At 55.0% G+C, this 17,171-nt stretch overlaps 1 protein-coding gene across 2 annotated transcripts in view; it reads left to right on the top strand.

The window, feature by feature from the left end:
• LOC147663825 (uncharacterized) overlaps window positions 1–17,171 on the top strand; it is a 227,180-nt gene that overhangs the window by 70,336 nt on the left and 139,673 nt on the right. For both annotated transcript variants that reach the window (XM_086950187.1, XM_086950186.1), the window contains exon 3: window positions 12,313–12,415. In XM_086950187.1, the coding sequence (XP_086806313.1) occupies window positions 12,313–12,415 (103 nt within the window). The remainder of the gene's footprint in view (window positions 1–12,312; window positions 12,416–17,171) is intronic.

The following is a 17,171-nucleotide window of genomic DNA, read 5'->3' as shown; positions in this document are numbered from 1 at the left end:
CTCTCCAAGAGACTCTGTACCTCTCTCACAGTCTCTCTACCTCTCCGAGAGACTCTCTACCTCTCTCACAGCCTCTCTACCTCTCCGAGAGACTCTCTACCTCTCTCACAGCCTCTCTACCTCTCCAAGAGCCTCTCTACCTCTCCTAGACATATTTTACCTCTATCACAGCCTCGCTACCTCTCCAAGAGCCTCTCTGCCTCTCTCACAGCCTCTCTACCTCTCCAAGAGCCTCTCTACCTCTCATAGACATATTTTACCTCTATCACAGCCTCGCTACCTCTCCAAGAGACTCTCTACCTCTCTCACAGTCTCTCTACCTCTCTGAGAGACTCTCTACCTCTCTCACAGCCTCTCTACCTCTCCGAGAGACTCTCTACCTCTCTCACAGCCTCTCTACCTCTCCAAGAGCCTCTCTACCTCTCCTAGACATATGTTACCTCTACACAGCCTCTCTACCTCTCCAAGACATGTTCTACCTCTCTCACAGCCTCGCTACCTCTCCAAGAGACTCTGTACCTCTCTCACATCCTCTCTACCTCTCCGAGAGACTCTCTACCTCTCTCACAGCCTCTCTACCTCTCCAAGAGCCTCTCTACCTCTCCTAGACATTTTCTACCTCTATCACAGCCTCGCTACCTCTCCAAGAGACTCTCTACCTCTCTCACAGTCTCTCTACCTCTCCGAGAGACTCTCTACCTCTCTCACAGCCTCTCTACCTCTCCGAGAGACTCTCTACCTCTCTCACAGCCTCTCTACCTCTCCAAGAGCCTCTCTACCTCTCCTAGACATATTTTACCTCTATCACAGCCTTGCTACCTCTCGAAGGGACTCTCTACCTCTCTCAGAGCCTCCCTTGCCTCTCCAAGAGACGTTCCACCTCTCTCTGAACCTCTCTGTGTCTCTGGCTCTCCAAAATACTATCTACCTCTCTCTAAGTCTCTCAGCCTAAAAGACTCTCTCTCTCTGAGCCTCTCTACCTGTCTCAGCGACTCTCTACCTTCCCCCGAGCTTCCCTACATGTTTAAAAGACTCTCTACCTCACTCTGAACCTCCCCACCTCTCTGCCTCTCTAAGAGACTCTTCAGCAATACTATGACCTTATTTTTCGATGTTGAATTGATAATTGTCAGACAGGAATTGGATCAGGGTCACCCTCATTTTTTTTTTTTGTAAATATATTTTTATTGCAGAGAACATTTACAGTTGTACATCGGTCCACAATAATGCAATCGGTGATGGTGACACCGAAGGTGAGGTAGTTCTGTTACACGGCCATTCAGCCCACAACCCGGGGGTCGGGCGGCAATTTTTAAGTGAACGATGAGCGATGGTCCTGTGGTCAACCAATACGACCAGTTTTAAGTAAAATTTCACATCTGCTTTTCTAAAAGAAAGAAACCCCCTCTCCCCCTAACCCAACAAAACTCACCCAGAGGTCTAGAGGCTGAACAACAGGGTCGTATTATCGAGAGTTTATTAGAAAGCTTGCAGTGCTCCCTCCTCCCTCTTTCCACCTCCCCTCCCCCCACGCCATCGGTGCATAGTTAGATTATCAGAGAGCATACAGCAAAAAACTTTTCGCAGTCTGGAGGAAGTGCAGTATACCTGTCGCATTACGGGGACGCAGGCTGCTCATTGGCATCACTGTCGTGTCGCTAGGTGCACTGTGATCGCGTAGGGCCTGAACCAATGCTTCCCATGCTTGCGCTCATTCTGCTGTCGCCTCGCTAGTTGGTATCTCAGGGTGCTCTCCCCCTCAGCCCATTTAAGGAACTCATTGCGCCATTTAGTGCCCGTTGGACCAACTCGTGCTTTCCAATGTCGTGTTATTTCCTGTTTTGCCAAGAGCAATCCCATGTCAATGAATTTGCTGGTAACTTTTGTTTTGGGGGTATGTGGAAACCAATGTAAAATCCCTACTGCGATGTCGAAGTGTAGGGTCCGCTCTGTAACCCTATTGAGGATGTCCCCTATCATTGTCCAGTAGGAGGCCAGAGCGGGGCAGGACCACAACATGTGGGTTAGGTCTGCTCCAATCGTCCGGCACCTAGGGCAGGCCGCAGTGTCAGAGGCGAAGTACTTTTGTATCTTCTCCGGGGTCAGGTATGCTCGGTGTAATATATAAAAGTGGACCAATTGGAACCGAGCGTTGCGCGTGCTCTTCCAAGCTCGGCGCATCAGCTGGGCCCACGTGGTCTTCGGGATGACTCTCCCTATGTCCGCCTCCCATTTGGCCTTGAGTGCCTCCAGTGGAGGCAGCCTCTCGTTAATCATCCTGGAGTATAAACACGTTACAGCTTTAATCGTTCCCGCTGCCATCATGACATGCTGACATGCCATAGACGTCTGTGGTTCTTCAAGACCATTCTGCCAGTGTGCCTGCAGTGCCCTCGTGATCGCCGCGTGTAACAAGAAATCGCCCCGGGGGACGTCAAAGCGGTCCAATATTGCCTGGAAGGGCAACAGTACTCCGTCTTCGTATAGATCGCCAATAACTTGTATGCCCGCGTCTTCCCAAGCTTGTAATTGCGACCAATCCCCACCATGTGGTAATGCTGTAAGCATTCCCAGTGGGATTTCGGGGGCGTAGGGCTGGTTCATTCCCGATTTGCGCTGTACGCGGTTCCAGCACGACCGGATAGTGCGTTCCTCCTGCGTGAGATCCCTCATTGCTAGCCTCTGCTGCATCGCGATATAAGAAAGAACGTGTCTGAGTATTCCCAGCCCCGCTACTCCTCCGGACCCCGGAACTCCCGTGCTACCTCCTGCGTGTAGGTCTGCAGTTGAGCGGCCAAATAGTATGTTTCAAAATCAGGAACAGCTAGCCCCCCCTCCGCTTTAGGTCTCATCAAGGTCCTAAGCGCAACTCTGCGGCGGCCCGGTCCCCAAAGGAAAGCCACAATTAGCGATCTCAGGTTCCGGAATACGGCAGGCGGGATCCAAATCGGAAGCGTCCTGAAGTAATAGAGTAGCCGGGGAAGCGCCACCATCTTTAGTAGCGCTATACGTCCTGCCACCGACAACGGCAGGGTAGCCCAAAAGGACATGCTACCCTTTAGTGCCCGAACGCACCGGGATATATTGCCCTCCAGAATGTCAGCAGGGCAGTGGTAAATATAAACCCCCAGATATTTTAGGCAGCTGGGTGCCCATCTGATAACCCTAGGCGTGTCGGGCTGGGGTTCCCCCTTGCGAACCGGAAATAAGCAAGTTTTCGACCAGTTTACCCTGAGGCCCGATATTTCACCGAAAGAAGTGAGTACAGCGTCGGCGCCAGCCAAGGCCCCCTCAGCATCCTCCAGGAAAAGCAACAGGTCGTTGGCGTACAGGGAAATAAACTGCTGCCCCGATAAGGTACTCAGTCCTCCGTAGTGGGCGCCGGTGCGAACTGACAACGCCAGGGGCTCCACTGCCAGCGCAAATAGCAGCGGGGATAACGAGCAGCCCTGCCTCGTTCCTCGCTCCACCGGATATTGCTGGGAGATCAGCGGTCCTGATCGTACCCTCGCCATCGCAGAGGCATACAGCACTGTTGTCCAACACAAGAATCCTTCCCCTACCCCAAAGCAACTAAGCACTCTGCGGAGGTACTCCCACTCTAGACTACCAAAAGCCTTCTCCAGGTCAATCGAAAGAATCATGGGTTGGAGAGCTTCGTCGTGGCCCTCCTCCAACAGGCAGAGTAGGCGACGGATGTTCATTGTAGTGTTTCGCTTGGGAATGAACCCCGCCTGGTCCTTGTGTACCAGGGAGCCCATGTCTCCCAGTAGTCTCAACACTAGGATGCTGCTTAATATTTTATAATCTACCATGAGCATCGAAAGCGGCCTATAAGACGCCGGGTCGCCACTCTCTATGTCGGGCTTAAGCAGGGGCACCACTAGGGCCTCACGCAACGAGCCCGGGAGGTGCCCCAGGCGCTTCGCCTCTCTGTATACTATCAGCAGCCGCGGGGCCAGGAGGTCGACATAGGTGGCATAGAACTCCACCGGAAGCCCGTCCAGTCCCGGAGTTTTGTTGCGTGCCATACGTTTTATGGCACTGCGGATCTTCCCAAGCTCTACGTCGTTCCCCAATTCCTTCGCCTGTTCAGGTTCCAGAGTAGGGATGGGCAAATCCCTTAAGAAGTTATCAAGGGGGGTAGTGTCCGCTATCATCCTACTCTGGTAAAGATCTTCGTAGTAGTTCATAAAACAACTGAGGATTTCGGGCTGGGTATAGACCTCTACTCCCTCAGCGTCCCCCATAGCAACCGTGGGGGAGGTGCGCCTCGTGGGGTTAGCTAGCCAAGCCAGGAGCTCCCCCGATTTGTCACCCTCTGCTAGCGATCTGGTCAGGTAAGTTTTATAATCAAAGCTGCGTAGTCTTTCAACTACAACAGCTACGGCCACTGCGGTCTGTTGTTGAAGCTCCGGGCGGCCGGGCCGCAAGAGCTCCAGCTCGCAAAGCTGACGATCTGCCTTTCCGAGGTCCTCTAAAAGGACTCGTCGCATCCTCACTTTCTTAGTAATGCAATAGCCTCTCACCAGGCCCGGACTGGCCATAGCGGGCACCAGGCAATCCCCCGGTGCGCCGCAAGGGTGGGGCCGGTTTTGAGCCCCTGGGGGCCGATTTTGTTACAGGGCCATTTTTGCAGCATAGCTGCAAAATCGGCCCTGCAACAAAATCGGCCGAAAACCGGCCCTAGCAAAGCGCTCGACGGCACCTCCAACCCCCCAGAGTGGGGAGGAGGGCCGGCCGAGCACTTTGACAGGGCCGGTTTTGATTCCCAGTCCGGCCCTGCCTCTCACTCCCACCTTAAAGGCGTCCCACTCTGTGGCCCTTGCCCCAGTCGTGCTCTCATTCTCCGCGAATTAGGTGGTGATTCTGTCTTCCAGTTCAGTTCGAAACACTACATCCTCCAGCATTTCGGGGCGCAACCTCCAAGTCGGGACACAGGGGACACCTGGGAACCATCTGAAGACGGCCAGATAGGGTTGTGGTCGGAAATAGTCCTCGCCAAATACTCTGATCTCGCAGCCGAGGCCACCAATTCCGCCGATCCTAAGAACCCATCCAGCCTCACATGTAGTTCATGCATACCGGAAAAGTGAGAGTAGTCCCGGTATACGGGTGTTGGGCCCGCCAGATATCTGTCAGTCCCCATTTAGTCTGCCATTCCAGTCTACCCCTGGCTACCCGGCATGTTGGTGAGTCCGCCAGGGGAGGGGGAGATCTATCAAGATCTATATCCACCACTGAGTTGAAGTCCCCTCCGATCAAGAGTGGCCCCGTCTGATAGTGGGCCAGGGAACCCGATAGCGCCGCGAAGAAGGCCAGCTGGTCCATGTTAGGCGCATAAATGCTGCAAATATTTAAATCTTTTCCCCCCAATTTACCCGCTATGGCCACAAACCTCCCTTCCGGGTCCACAGTATGTTTCATCACCTGCAGGGGGACCCCAGCCGTACCCAAATTAGAGCCCCTCTAGCATAGGCCAAGTATGTGGTGTTGTATACCTGTCCCCTCCACCTGCGCTGTAAGGCTAGTCCCTCTGCTTTCGTGAGGTGCGTTTCCTGTAATAGCGCAATCTGTACTCCCCTTCGCACTAGGTAAGCGTGTATTTTGTGGCACCTGGACATGGAATGCAGCCCGCGCACGTTCCAGGTAATGCATTTCAAAGTGGATAGTTCAGCCATTGTCCCATTGCCTCCTGCCATGTCTTTCCCAGTCGTGCTCAAGTAAGATCAAGCACAGTAGTTGCTCCGCACCGATGGCGTACCCACCCCCTAACAACAACAACAAGTTAACCCCAAACCATGTCTCCCCCCCCCCACCCTCCCCAGAACAGGACCCAAAGATTGCAATCTAGTTCCCATCCAAACTGTACCCAGAAAAACGAAAACTATACTGACGGTAGCCACCGAAGGCATGCCTTAAGGGCAATATGGGGGTTGAGCACCGACAGGGGGCCTTCCCACGTCCAAGCTACCTAATTGCGATCGAGCCATAGATATCGAGGGCAAACACCGGACTTATCCTCAACCCACCCAACATCCAATTATCCAACATTCCCCGCGAGGGCTCGCCCCCTCCTACCACCCACTCCCTTGTTAGAACCGGCTCACCCGAAATCACCCTTGTCCATCAAGCAGTCCCTCTGCCGTCTCTGGGGTGATCACAGGAAGGGTCACACCATCAGTAACTTCACTAATCTCCTGAGACACAGCCGGGAGCCACGCTCTTACTGCTCTTTTTAAAAATTGAATTGTGTTCTATTCTTTTTAAATCCTTGTTACCTGCCTGACACTCGAGCCCCTGCACAGCGGATCCAGCGCTGCAGAGGGCGAGGCTGGGCTTGATTGAACCGCCGCCTTCCTCGCGGTGCACAGGCCACGCCCACTTATTTAGGTCACGCCCCTTCCTTCACCAATCCTCTACCAGCATATAGGATGTGTCCATACCGGAAGCACAGCGGACGAGCGCAGCGGGCGCGCCGTCTGCGCGCCAAAGGCGCGCCTAAGGCAAGCCCGTCTGCGCCCGTCCGCGACGGACGGGGCCCGGGCCATGTCACTCTGCCCAATCTACTACCCTCACTCCCAGGGACTTGATTGCCCTACATTCACTGAGGTCACTGGACACCACCAGCTCCACATGCCTGCAACAACTAGGTATTTATCAACCCCGGGGTACCTTTCCTGAGCTACAGTCCCTCCCGTCCCTTCTCACTTCCGAACCCTCAGCTCATCCTTCTCCTCCTAAACCCCCACTTGCTCAGGCACCCGCCAATATGGAATTAGCGGTTATGTACCTTAATACTCGTTCACTTGTCAGACACCAACTTGACATCTTCCACCTCCTAGACTCGGACCGACCCGATATTCTTCTCCTAACCGAGACTTGGCTGACTGAGGACTCCTCCCCCGACATCCTAGCAGCCACCCCTCCAGGGTATTATATACTTCATGCCAATAGGCCTGCCGGCAAACTAGGAGGCGGCGTAGCCGCCATTATCAATCTCTCCCTCAGGTTCACTTCCCTCTCCCTCCTCAACATCCCTCAGGTGGACTGTCTGGGAATCAGACTTGAATCTTCTGTCTCCCCTCTTACCTGCGTTCTGGTTTACCGTCCTCCACAATCTATGCCCAATTTCTATTCGAACTTTGGTGACCTGCTCTCTCAGCTCACCATCAAAAATTCTAAACTCCTAGTCCTGGGAGACTTCAATTACTGGCCGGCAGATACCCATGAAAGCCCTCAATCCCTGGCTTTCACAGATCTTTTAACTGGGCTTAACGGTACCCAACACATTCATCTACCCACTCACTCCAAGGTACACACCCTTGACCAGGTGTGGACCTATAACCTTGAAATCAAGTCACTCACGATCTCACCTTGTCACTGGTCCGACCACCATTTAATTTCTTTTCTCCTCCTGGTTCCTCCCCCGCCCCCGCGCAGCCGAGGCCCTAGCCTCCAAGCTCGCAACTGGAATAAAGCAGACCTTGACCTATTCCTCACCTCTCTATCACCCTCGGCTTTGGTCACTCTAGGCCCCATCGACTCCCAAGAAGCTGCACTAGTCGACTGGCTAGAACAGGCCAGCGACAAGGTTGCTCCCCTTAAACTAATAAAATCCAAGCGCCCCCACGACGCACATCGATGGTTTTCTGATAGTCTTAAAACCTTAAAACTAGGTCTCCGCCAGGCCGAACGCCGCTGGCGCAGAAACTATGACCCTGTAAAGAAACAACTCTTCCTAAAATTATTGGGAGAATACAAACTAGCCATATCAGTTGCAAAAACTGCTTACTTTTCCACCAAAATCCTTAACTCTGCGCAGAAATCAAAAGATATTTTTGCAATCGTTGACGAGTTCTCACACCCGGATAGGGTAACTCTCAAACCCCTTCCGTCTCAAGCACTCTGTGACTCCCTCAACTGTTTCTTTATAGAAAAAATTATCAAAATCAAAAACAGCATCTCCTCCACTCCCCCGGCTGCACCCTCAACTGAGGCTGCACCCTCTGTCAACCCTCAATCCTTGACTCAGTTCCCCCCGATATCAGAAGAAGTCTTCATCAGTCTGCTTAAAAAAGTCTCCTCTGGTTCCCCCACAGATTGCTGCCCCCCCGCGATTCTCCGGGCTGCCTTCTCAGCCTGTCCCACCCCTCCACTGGCCCTTTTGAACAACTCCCTTCTGCTCGGCGAGGTTCCCAGTCAGTTTAAGAACGCGGAAGTAGTACCCATCTTGAAGAAACCCAGCGCCGATCCTACAATCATGGCCAACTTCCGTCCCATTTCCTTCCTTCCCTACCTTAGCAAGGTACTTGAGTCATATGTCACCAGCATCCTCAGCTCCTTCGTTGAGGACTCCAACTTCCTGGACCCTCAACAGGCTGGGTTCAGACCAGCCTACTCAACCGAGGCGGTCATTCTCTCTGTAATGGAGGAACTCCGTAGAGGTGCTGACTCTAACGCCAGCCAAGCCTTAATCCTCCTGGACCCGTCGGCAGCCTTTGACACGGTCGACCACTCCATCTTGGTCGACCGTGTCAAGGAGGCTGGTATTGGAGGGACGGCCCTTGACTGGGTTCGTTCCTTTTTGACGAACCGCCACCAATCTGTTCGAATCTCCCAATTCTCGGCGGATAGGATGAAACTCACCTGCGGAGTCCCGCAGGGCTCGTCTTTGTCCCCACTCCTTTTTAATTTATACCTTACCCCCCTGATCCGCTCCCTCCGGGGCAGGAATGTCACTGCATTTAATTATGCAGATGACATCCAGCTCATCTTCAACCTTGACTCGCAGGAAGCGGCCCAGGATTTCCAGTCCACCCTCTGCCATATCAGTGACTGGATGGGCGCTCACCACCTTAAGCTCAACCCCGACAAGATGGAGCTCGTTCTTGTCGGAGACTCAGCCAACCCATGGAACTCCACCTTTTGGCCCCTTTCCCTCGGCCCCCCTCCTAGTCCCGCCGAAAAAGTAAAAAGCCTAGGGGTCTACATTTCACAAGATCTTTCCATGAACCATCAGATCAGTGCCACAGTATCCTCCTGCTTCCACCAGCTCAGAAAAATCCGGAAAATAGCTCACTTCCTGACCACTGAAGCTCTCACCTTGGCGCTGCTGGCGCTAGTCATCTCCCGGATTGACTACGCCAACGCCCTATACGCAGGCATTCCGCAATACCAAATAAAGAGACTTCAGTTAATCCAGAATCAGGCTGCCCGTCTCATCTACCGTCAGCCAAAACATCACCACGTCCGTCCCCTCCTCAAAGCCCTTCATTGGCTTCCTGTGTCGGAGCGCTGCAAGTTCAAACTTGGCTGCCTAACCCATAAATCCCTGGCTGGCATCGGCCCCTCTTTCATCTCCTCTCTTCTTCATCCGTACGCCCCCCCCAGACACCTCCGCTCCTCCCATCACGCCCTTCTCCAGACACCTAGGTTCAGGCGAAAAAAGCATGGAGGCCTTAGATTCTCCTTCCTGGCCCCCTCACTCTGGAACTCTCTACCTCTAGACCTCAGACTCTCCTCTTCTTACCTTCACTTTCGGTCTCTCCTAAAAACTCACCTTTTCCGTGGTGTCTATACATAATGCTCTCCTTTCTCCCCTCTCTGCCTCTTCATGGGTTAGTGATCAGCGCCAAGAAACCGTCCGGTGAACGCAGCGCTCTACAAATCCTTTTTACATTACATTACATTACATCAGTCTCAAAGTCCTCCGTGTCCATGCGGCCCTCAGCAACGCCAGGTTCCGAATCCTCGATTATGGGTCTACCTTGAGAGCCTGACAGACTGGATACCATCTCCAACACACCTCGCCGTTCCGCCGCAGTCTCCACAGTCGAGGGCCGGCCAAGTCTACCCTGGCGATTCCGGATCCTCTTAGACCTCCGCCGTAGACCGAACTCCGAAGACCCAGGGCCATCCTTGCAAGCTCTGTACAGTTCCAACCAGCTACACGCTTCATCCGGGGTATCAAAGAATTTAGTCGTGCCATCTAGTATGAATCGGAGCCTCGCTAGAAATAGCAATGACTATTGAATACTCCCACTTCTCAGTTCACGTTTGATCGCTAAGAAGGAGGCCCGCTTACGCTGGGTCTCGTAGGTGTAGTCCGGAAAGATGTTCACTTTGCTGTTTACCACCTGGTAGGGTCCATTCATTCTGGCATTATTGAGGAGCAGGTCTCTGTCTCGGAAGTGCAGCAACCGGGCCACCACCGGACGCGGAGGTCGGCCCAGTTGTGGTGGCCTGGACGGAACCCTGTGTGCCCGTTCCAGGGTGTAAAAAGAGGAGAGCCCCTCGGCCGCCACCACCATCCTGAGCCAGTCCTATAGGAAGGCCACCATGTCCCCATCTTCGATTTTTTCCGGTAGGCCCACCATGCGGATGTTGTTCCTTCTATTGCACCCTTCCGCGTCCTCCGCTCTCCTCTCCAGTGCATCTATCTGAGTTAGAGGGTCTTTCATGGCGGCGGCTAATGTTTTTTGCGCCGGCTCTAGGGTACCAACCGAGATCTCCACCTCCTTGACTCTGTCCGTGAGCTTGCCATGGTCAGCTCTGAGCAAGCCCAGGCTTGTCGCGACCTGGGCAATGTCTTGTTGGAGAGCCGATCTCGTATCGGTTATCGCCACCAGAATCTTGTCCAGTTGGTGCTGGAGGTGTGGGTCCCTCGACGTCTCCGGGTCCAGCTCGTCTCCCTTGTCCGGCGACTCTGCATCCGAGGTGGCCTGTGCACCGCCTTTAGTGCCCTTCGGCTTCACCATGGTGGCCGTGGTCTCCGGCGATGGATCTGGCGATCACCCAGATGAGGAGCGTGAATCGGAGTGCCGTCAGCTCCCGTCCCAGCTCTTGTATCAGCGCGGTCCGACGGCCAGCCCTTGGTGTGGCGACCGAGTGGGTCACGACCGCTCGCGGTCCAGGAGCATGGAACCAGGAGCTCGCCCACTCGGGTCACTCCGCTCGCAGTGAATATAGGAGTTCAATGATAGCTGTAGGCGGGTCGTTGCAGAATCGCCGAGGCCGTTCGGATCAGGCAACAATGGCACCCGCTGGAGATACCACGTGGCGCAGGCTCTCTCGAATCGTCCCTGTGTCAGGGCACGGCACCAGGGGGCCAAGCGGGGGACGACAGCCCACTTCCTCGGAGCAAAGGTGTGGAGGGGGGAGAAGGGTCACCACCAATAGTGTGCGGTCGGGGGCTGTGACCCTCCCGAGCCACTTCTACCTCCGTCTCAAACTGCTGGCCACGCCCTCACCGTTACCAGTCCGCGTAGGCCCAAGGACTAGGCCGATCTCATCCACTCTCTCGGCCTCCAGGTCCCGGCACTGGGCTTGGTTCCCTCTCAGCATGGTCCAAATGGGCACGCGTGCCAACGTTCTCGAGGTCCGAGATGGCGGAGGCCGATGCTGTCTCGAGTTTGATGGGGTACTGATCAGCTCCCCCCTCTTTCCTCAACTCCGCGTCTCGCAGTGTTCCAAGGGTCCAGCCGAGCGGCGGTCTCAACGGGCACCGCTCAAAGAGTTCACAAGTGCCGTCGGTCACTCAGGCAGCTGGCATCTGCGTCGCTCCACCATTAAGGGGAAAGAGAAAGAAGGCTTCGCCGGATTCTCCGGCCTCCTAGGTCCTCGGGCCGCCTCAGGATCACGGAGCGGGCGCCATTTTGAGCCCGGCGCCGCTCGGTCCGTAGGCACTCGTTCGGTCCTCGTTCACCTCGACCGTGCCTTGTTGCGGCTTTCCAAAGTCGCCCCCCGGGTCAGCGCCCACCTCGCTCAATAATCGGAGGGTTGGGGAGCCCTTGATGCCCGGGAAACAGGATTAATGGCGGCCCGATCGCGGAGTTGAGCGCTCAGGTGACCTCCACCATCGGCGCCCTAGCCACGCCCCCCATCAGGGTCACCCTTATATAATCGATTGAGGCCATATGTGTTTGACGACCCCATACATTGAATAGTTGACACGTATGTACCATCCTCATTTGCACATCTGATGTGAATGGTTCTAGATATTTTATGGCACCCTATTAATGTGCGCCCCTTGATTTCCACAACATACTATGACCTCATGCAAGGAAAAGTATGGTGTTTTAACTTTAAGTGTGTTTAACTGGAATAACTACCTCTGTACTTTTCGTCTAATGCTATTTGTGTATGCTATTTTGTGCTTTTATGGTCATTGTTTTATATGTACCGAATAAAGCTTTATGAAATAAAATTAAATGAGTGGTTGTAGGTGAAATATCTGATTGGCTCAGGGTCACACATGATCACATGTTTGCATCACTTCCTGTGGTCACTCACATGGTCTTCTCTCCACAGGTCAGCGCCTGAGATCGTGGAGGACATAAGGCGGGGGTCTGAAGAGCGGTTCTGTGGCGAGAGGCTGGCCGAGCTGATCAAACACCTGCCGGAGAAGGAGGAAGTAAGTACTCAGAGCCACATACCTCCTTCACACAGGTACCCATTGCCCTCTGGTAGTCCCTACCTAAAGGCCAACACCCAAAGACTGTGCAGTATGGATTTGTTGTAGATTCAAATGGTCTGCATACGCTCGCCATACACTACCTAACACACGGTGATTCTGCAGTACGGATCTGTTGTACATTCACATGCTCTGTGTAATCTCGCCATACACTGGCCAATACACAGCAACCGTGCAGTATGGATCTGTTGAAGATTCACGTGCTCTGCGTACTCTTACCATACTCTGGCCAACACATGGAGACTGTGCAGTATGGATCTGTTGTAGATTCACATGCTCTGCGTACTCTCACCATACTCTGGCCAACACATGGAGACTGTGCAGTATGGATCTGTTGTAGATTCACATGCTCTGCGTACTCTTGCCATACACTGGCCAACATTCGGAGACTGCAGTATGGATCTTTTGTAGATTCACATGCTCTGCGTACTCTCACCATACACTGCCTAACACACGGAGATTGTGCAGTATGGATCTATTGTAGTTTCACGTGCTCTGCGTACTCTTGCCATACACTGGCCAACACGCGGAGACTGCAGGAGGGATCTGTTGTAGATTCACATGCTCTGCGTACTCTCACCATACACTTGCCAACACATCGAGAATGTGCAGTATGGATCTGTTGTAGATTCACATGCTCTGCGTACTCTCGCCATACACTGGCCAACACACAGGGACTGTGCAGTATGGATCAGTTGTAGATTCATGTGCTCTGCTTACTCTCGCCATACACTGGCCAACATACAGAGACTGTGCAGTATGGATCTGTTGTAGATTCACATGCTCTGCGTGCTCTCACCATACACTGGTCAACACACGAGAACTGTGCAGTATGGATCTTGTTGGAAGGCGGTGACCCCAGGGGTCAAGGGGACTCTCCTAACCGCCTGGAACCTCCTCTCCCACAATTACTGCCGAGTCTTATCGAGGGGGAGTCCCCGCCGGGGAGGACTGATCGTACACACTGTCGACACACCACACTTATGAACGGACATCACACCGTGATTCCTTATCAAGAAAGACTTTATCAAGATTAAAAGTAGGGAGCAATACACAGCGATCGAGGGATCGCGAAAGTCTCGTAACGAGGGATTGGGGAAGCGGGACAGTCTTAGGATACCAGCTGGCACGCAACGCACCCTGCGCACAGTTCTCAATCCTCGAACTGGGGGGTACGGGGGCTGGCGATGGGACTTGCTGTCCTACTCACTTCTGGTTCAAGATGGTCGTGAGGGTAGCGTCGATGGTCCAGCCGGACCAGAGAGTTCGTCAAGCCGCGACGAGGTCAGCAGGGCTTGGGCAGGAGTACTCTGTCGTACTCGTAGCAGTTGGAGCCGCGACAGCGTCAGCAGGGCTCCGAGGGTTCAGGTCGCGTTTCTCAAGAGTTGGCCGCGACAGCGTCAGCAGGGCTCCGATGGTTCAGTTCCGTAGATTCTAGGGTGAGCCGCGACGACGTCAGCAGGGCTCAGTGGGTCAGAGTCTGTTCTCCTCAAGGTCAACCGCGATCAGATCAGCAGGGCTTTCTTGTCCAAGATACAACTGCCGGCTAGATGGAAGGCAGGCTGTCTTATAGTACTGGAGCTCTTTGATGTCCGGACCCTCAGAGGCAGGGGGCCGGAGGTCCGAGGGCCAGGCGCCTGATCGTCTGGGCGGTTGGTTCTTTGATGCTTTGGACCATGCGCCCAGGGAATCCCAGACGCCCATCAGGGCCTGGAGCCAGCTCACTAGGAGGCCCAAGGTGCAATCGAAACCAGCCCCCAGGGATAGTTCAGAGGTGTGAGGGAAACCAATTCCTTGGAAGGGGGCCGGAGGTGTGATGGAAGTCTTGGTTTCGGGTACTTGAGGAGTCGTTCACCCCCCGGATAGATCTGGGCGCGTCGGACGCGCAGGCTCAGCTGCAGCCAGGAGAGGCCAGGGGCTGCCGAAAGGGAAGAAGGCGGCCGGCCGGCCGGTGTGGCAAAACATGGAGTCTGATGGTCACGTGCACGGGTGCGGGCACGCAGTCTGGGGATCGTCTCAGGTCCAGTGTAGGAGTGTCATATACAGTTCTGGGTGGACGGGAGTCAGCTCCACCCGTAGATCTGGGGCTGCGGAGATCAGCGAGGACCACGCCACGAGGCCGGGTCCAACATGCGTCCCCTCCAGCTGAAAGACGAGGAGAACTACCCATCCTCTTGGGGGTTCTCTTCGCTGAGGCGGAAGAAGCGGGACAGGCCGTCGGCGTTGGCGTGGTCGGCACCAGGCCTGTGTGTTTCACAGTAAAATCCATCCCTTGGAGGGAGATGGACCAGCGTAGCAGTTTAGGGTTCTCCCCTCTCATTTGCATGAGCCACCGGAGAGGACGGTGGTCGGTCTGGACCCGGAAGTGGGTCCCGAACAGGTAGGGCCTCAGTTTCTTAAAGGCCCAGACTACTGCGAAGGCCTCTCGTTCGATGGTGCTCCATCTCTGCTCCCGGGGTAGTAGTCTCCGGCTGATGAAGGCCACCGGATGATCAATCCCCTTGTCGTCCACTTGAGAGAGCACGGCCCCGATGCCATGTTCGGAGGCGTCGGTCTGAACCACAAACTCTCGGGAGTAGTCAGGGGCCTGTAGTACTGGGGCGGTGCACATGGCCCCTTTTAGTGCTTCGAAGGCCTTCTGACAGGCGGGGGTCCAGATGACCTTCTTGGGGTTGGCCTTGGCTGTCAACTCGGTGAGGGGGCCTACAATACTCCCGTACCCCTTGATGAATCTGCGGTAGTACCCTGTGAGCCCTAGGAAAGCCCGCACCTCGGTCTGGGTCGTGGGGGTCTCCCAGGCATTGATGGCGTCTATCTTGGGTTGGAGGGGGCCACGAGGCCGCTGCCGACCTGGTGCCCTAGGTATACCACTGAGCTTTGTCCTATTTGGCATTTACTAGCTTTAATGGTGAGCCCGGCTCGACGCAGGGCGTCCAACACCTCCCAGAGGTGGTGTAGGTGCTCGGGCCAGTGAGCATTGAACACCGCAATGTCGTCTAGGTAGGCCGCACTGAAACCTTCCAACCCAGCCAGGACCTGATTGACCAGTCGCTGAAAGGTGGCGGGGGCGTTTTTCATGCCGAAGGGCATGACTCGGAAGTGGAAATGGCCATCCGGAGTAGAGAAAGCAGAACTTTCTTGGGCCCTCTCCGTGAGGCCGATCTGCCAGTAGCCACTGGTGAGATCGAAGGTACTAAGATACTGAGCCGACCCTAGGCGGTCAATCAGTTCGTCGGCTCGGGGGATGGGGTGTGCGTCGGTTCGGGTGACTGCGTTGAGTCCGCGGTAGTCTGCGCAGAACCTCAGCTCAGGGACGGTGCCGGGGGCGGCCGCCTTCGGAACCAGGACCACGGGGCTAGCCCATGGGCTGTCAGAGGCTTCCACTACTCCTAGGTCTAACATTTTGTCGACCTCAGCCTTGATGCAGGCTCGGACTCGGTCTGGGACTCGGTAGGCTCTGTGCCATACCGGAGGACTGTCCCCGGTGTCCACGTCGTGGATGCACCAACTGGTGACGCCGGGAGTGATGGAGAAGAGGTCTGAGAATTGTCCCAGCAAGTGGCGACATTCCTCACGCTGTACGGGGGTGAGGGAGGATGAGAGGCTCACTCCCTCTACGGAGCCATCTTGATCCTTTGCACACAGGAGGTCGGGTAGAGGGTCCGTTTCCTCTTCCTCTCGGTCGTCGGTGGCAAGGAGTAACCCCAACTCAGACCGCACAAAATGGGGTTTGAGCCGATTTACGTGTAACACTTTCAGGGCGTTCCCGGCTGATTTCGTATCAACGAGGTAGGTGACCTGGCTCTTGCACTCTATCACCTTAAAGGGTCCAGTCCACTTGTCCTGCAAGGCACAAGGTTCCACTGGGGACATGACCCAAACCTGTTGGCCTGGTTGAAACTCGACCAGAGTGGCATTGTGGTCGTACCAGCGTTTCATCTCCTCTTGGCTGGCCTCCAGGTTGGCCTCAGCCAGCTCACAAAACTTCTGCGTCTGGTTCCGGAGGGCCAGGACGTAGGAGAATACGTCGGGGGGGTGATCGGGGGGGCAGCCTCCCAGCCTTCCTTGACCAGGCTGATGGGACCCCGGAACGGGGTGCCCATAAAGCAGCTCGAAAGGGCTAAATCCCAAGGATTTCTGGGGTATCTCTCGGTAGGCGAACAGGAGGCAGGGTAGGAGGACGTCCCACTTGCGTCGCAAGGGCTCCTCCAGACCCATGATCATCCCTTTCAGGGTGCGGTTGAACCGCTCAACCAGGCCGTTGCCCTGGGGATGGTAGGGGGTGGTGAACCGGTATGACACCCCACACTGTTGCCAGAGGGACTTCATGTACCGAGATATGAAGTTTGTGTCTCGATCGCTTACCACTTCTCGGGGGAATCCCACCCGGGAGAAGATCCCCATGAGGGCCCGGCCCACGACTGGGGCCGTCACCGTCCGGAGGGGGATGGCTTCGGGGTATCGGGTGGCATGGTCGACCAGAACCAGAATGAACCGGTGGCCTAAGGAGGTCCTGGGGTCCAGAGGTCCGACGATGTCGATCCCCACCCTCTCAAAGGGGGTACTGACAACTGGAAAGGGCTGGAGGGGAGCCTTGCGCTTGCCTCCGCTTTTGCCGCTAGCCTGACACGTGGGGCAGGACTTGCAGTGGTGTTCCACATCAGCCCGCATGTGGGGCCAGTAGAAATGGGTCACT

This window comes from Lissotriton vulgaris, unplaced genomic scaffold (assembly GCF_964263255.1).
Source record: "Lissotriton vulgaris unplaced genomic scaffold, aLisVul1.2 SCAFFOLD_220, whole genome shotgun sequence".
In the NCBI taxonomy this organism is placed as follows: Eukaryota; Metazoa; Chordata; class Amphibia; order Caudata; family Salamandridae; genus Lissotriton; species Lissotriton vulgaris.
This window is presented reverse-complemented; position numbering and strand designations above follow the sequence as displayed.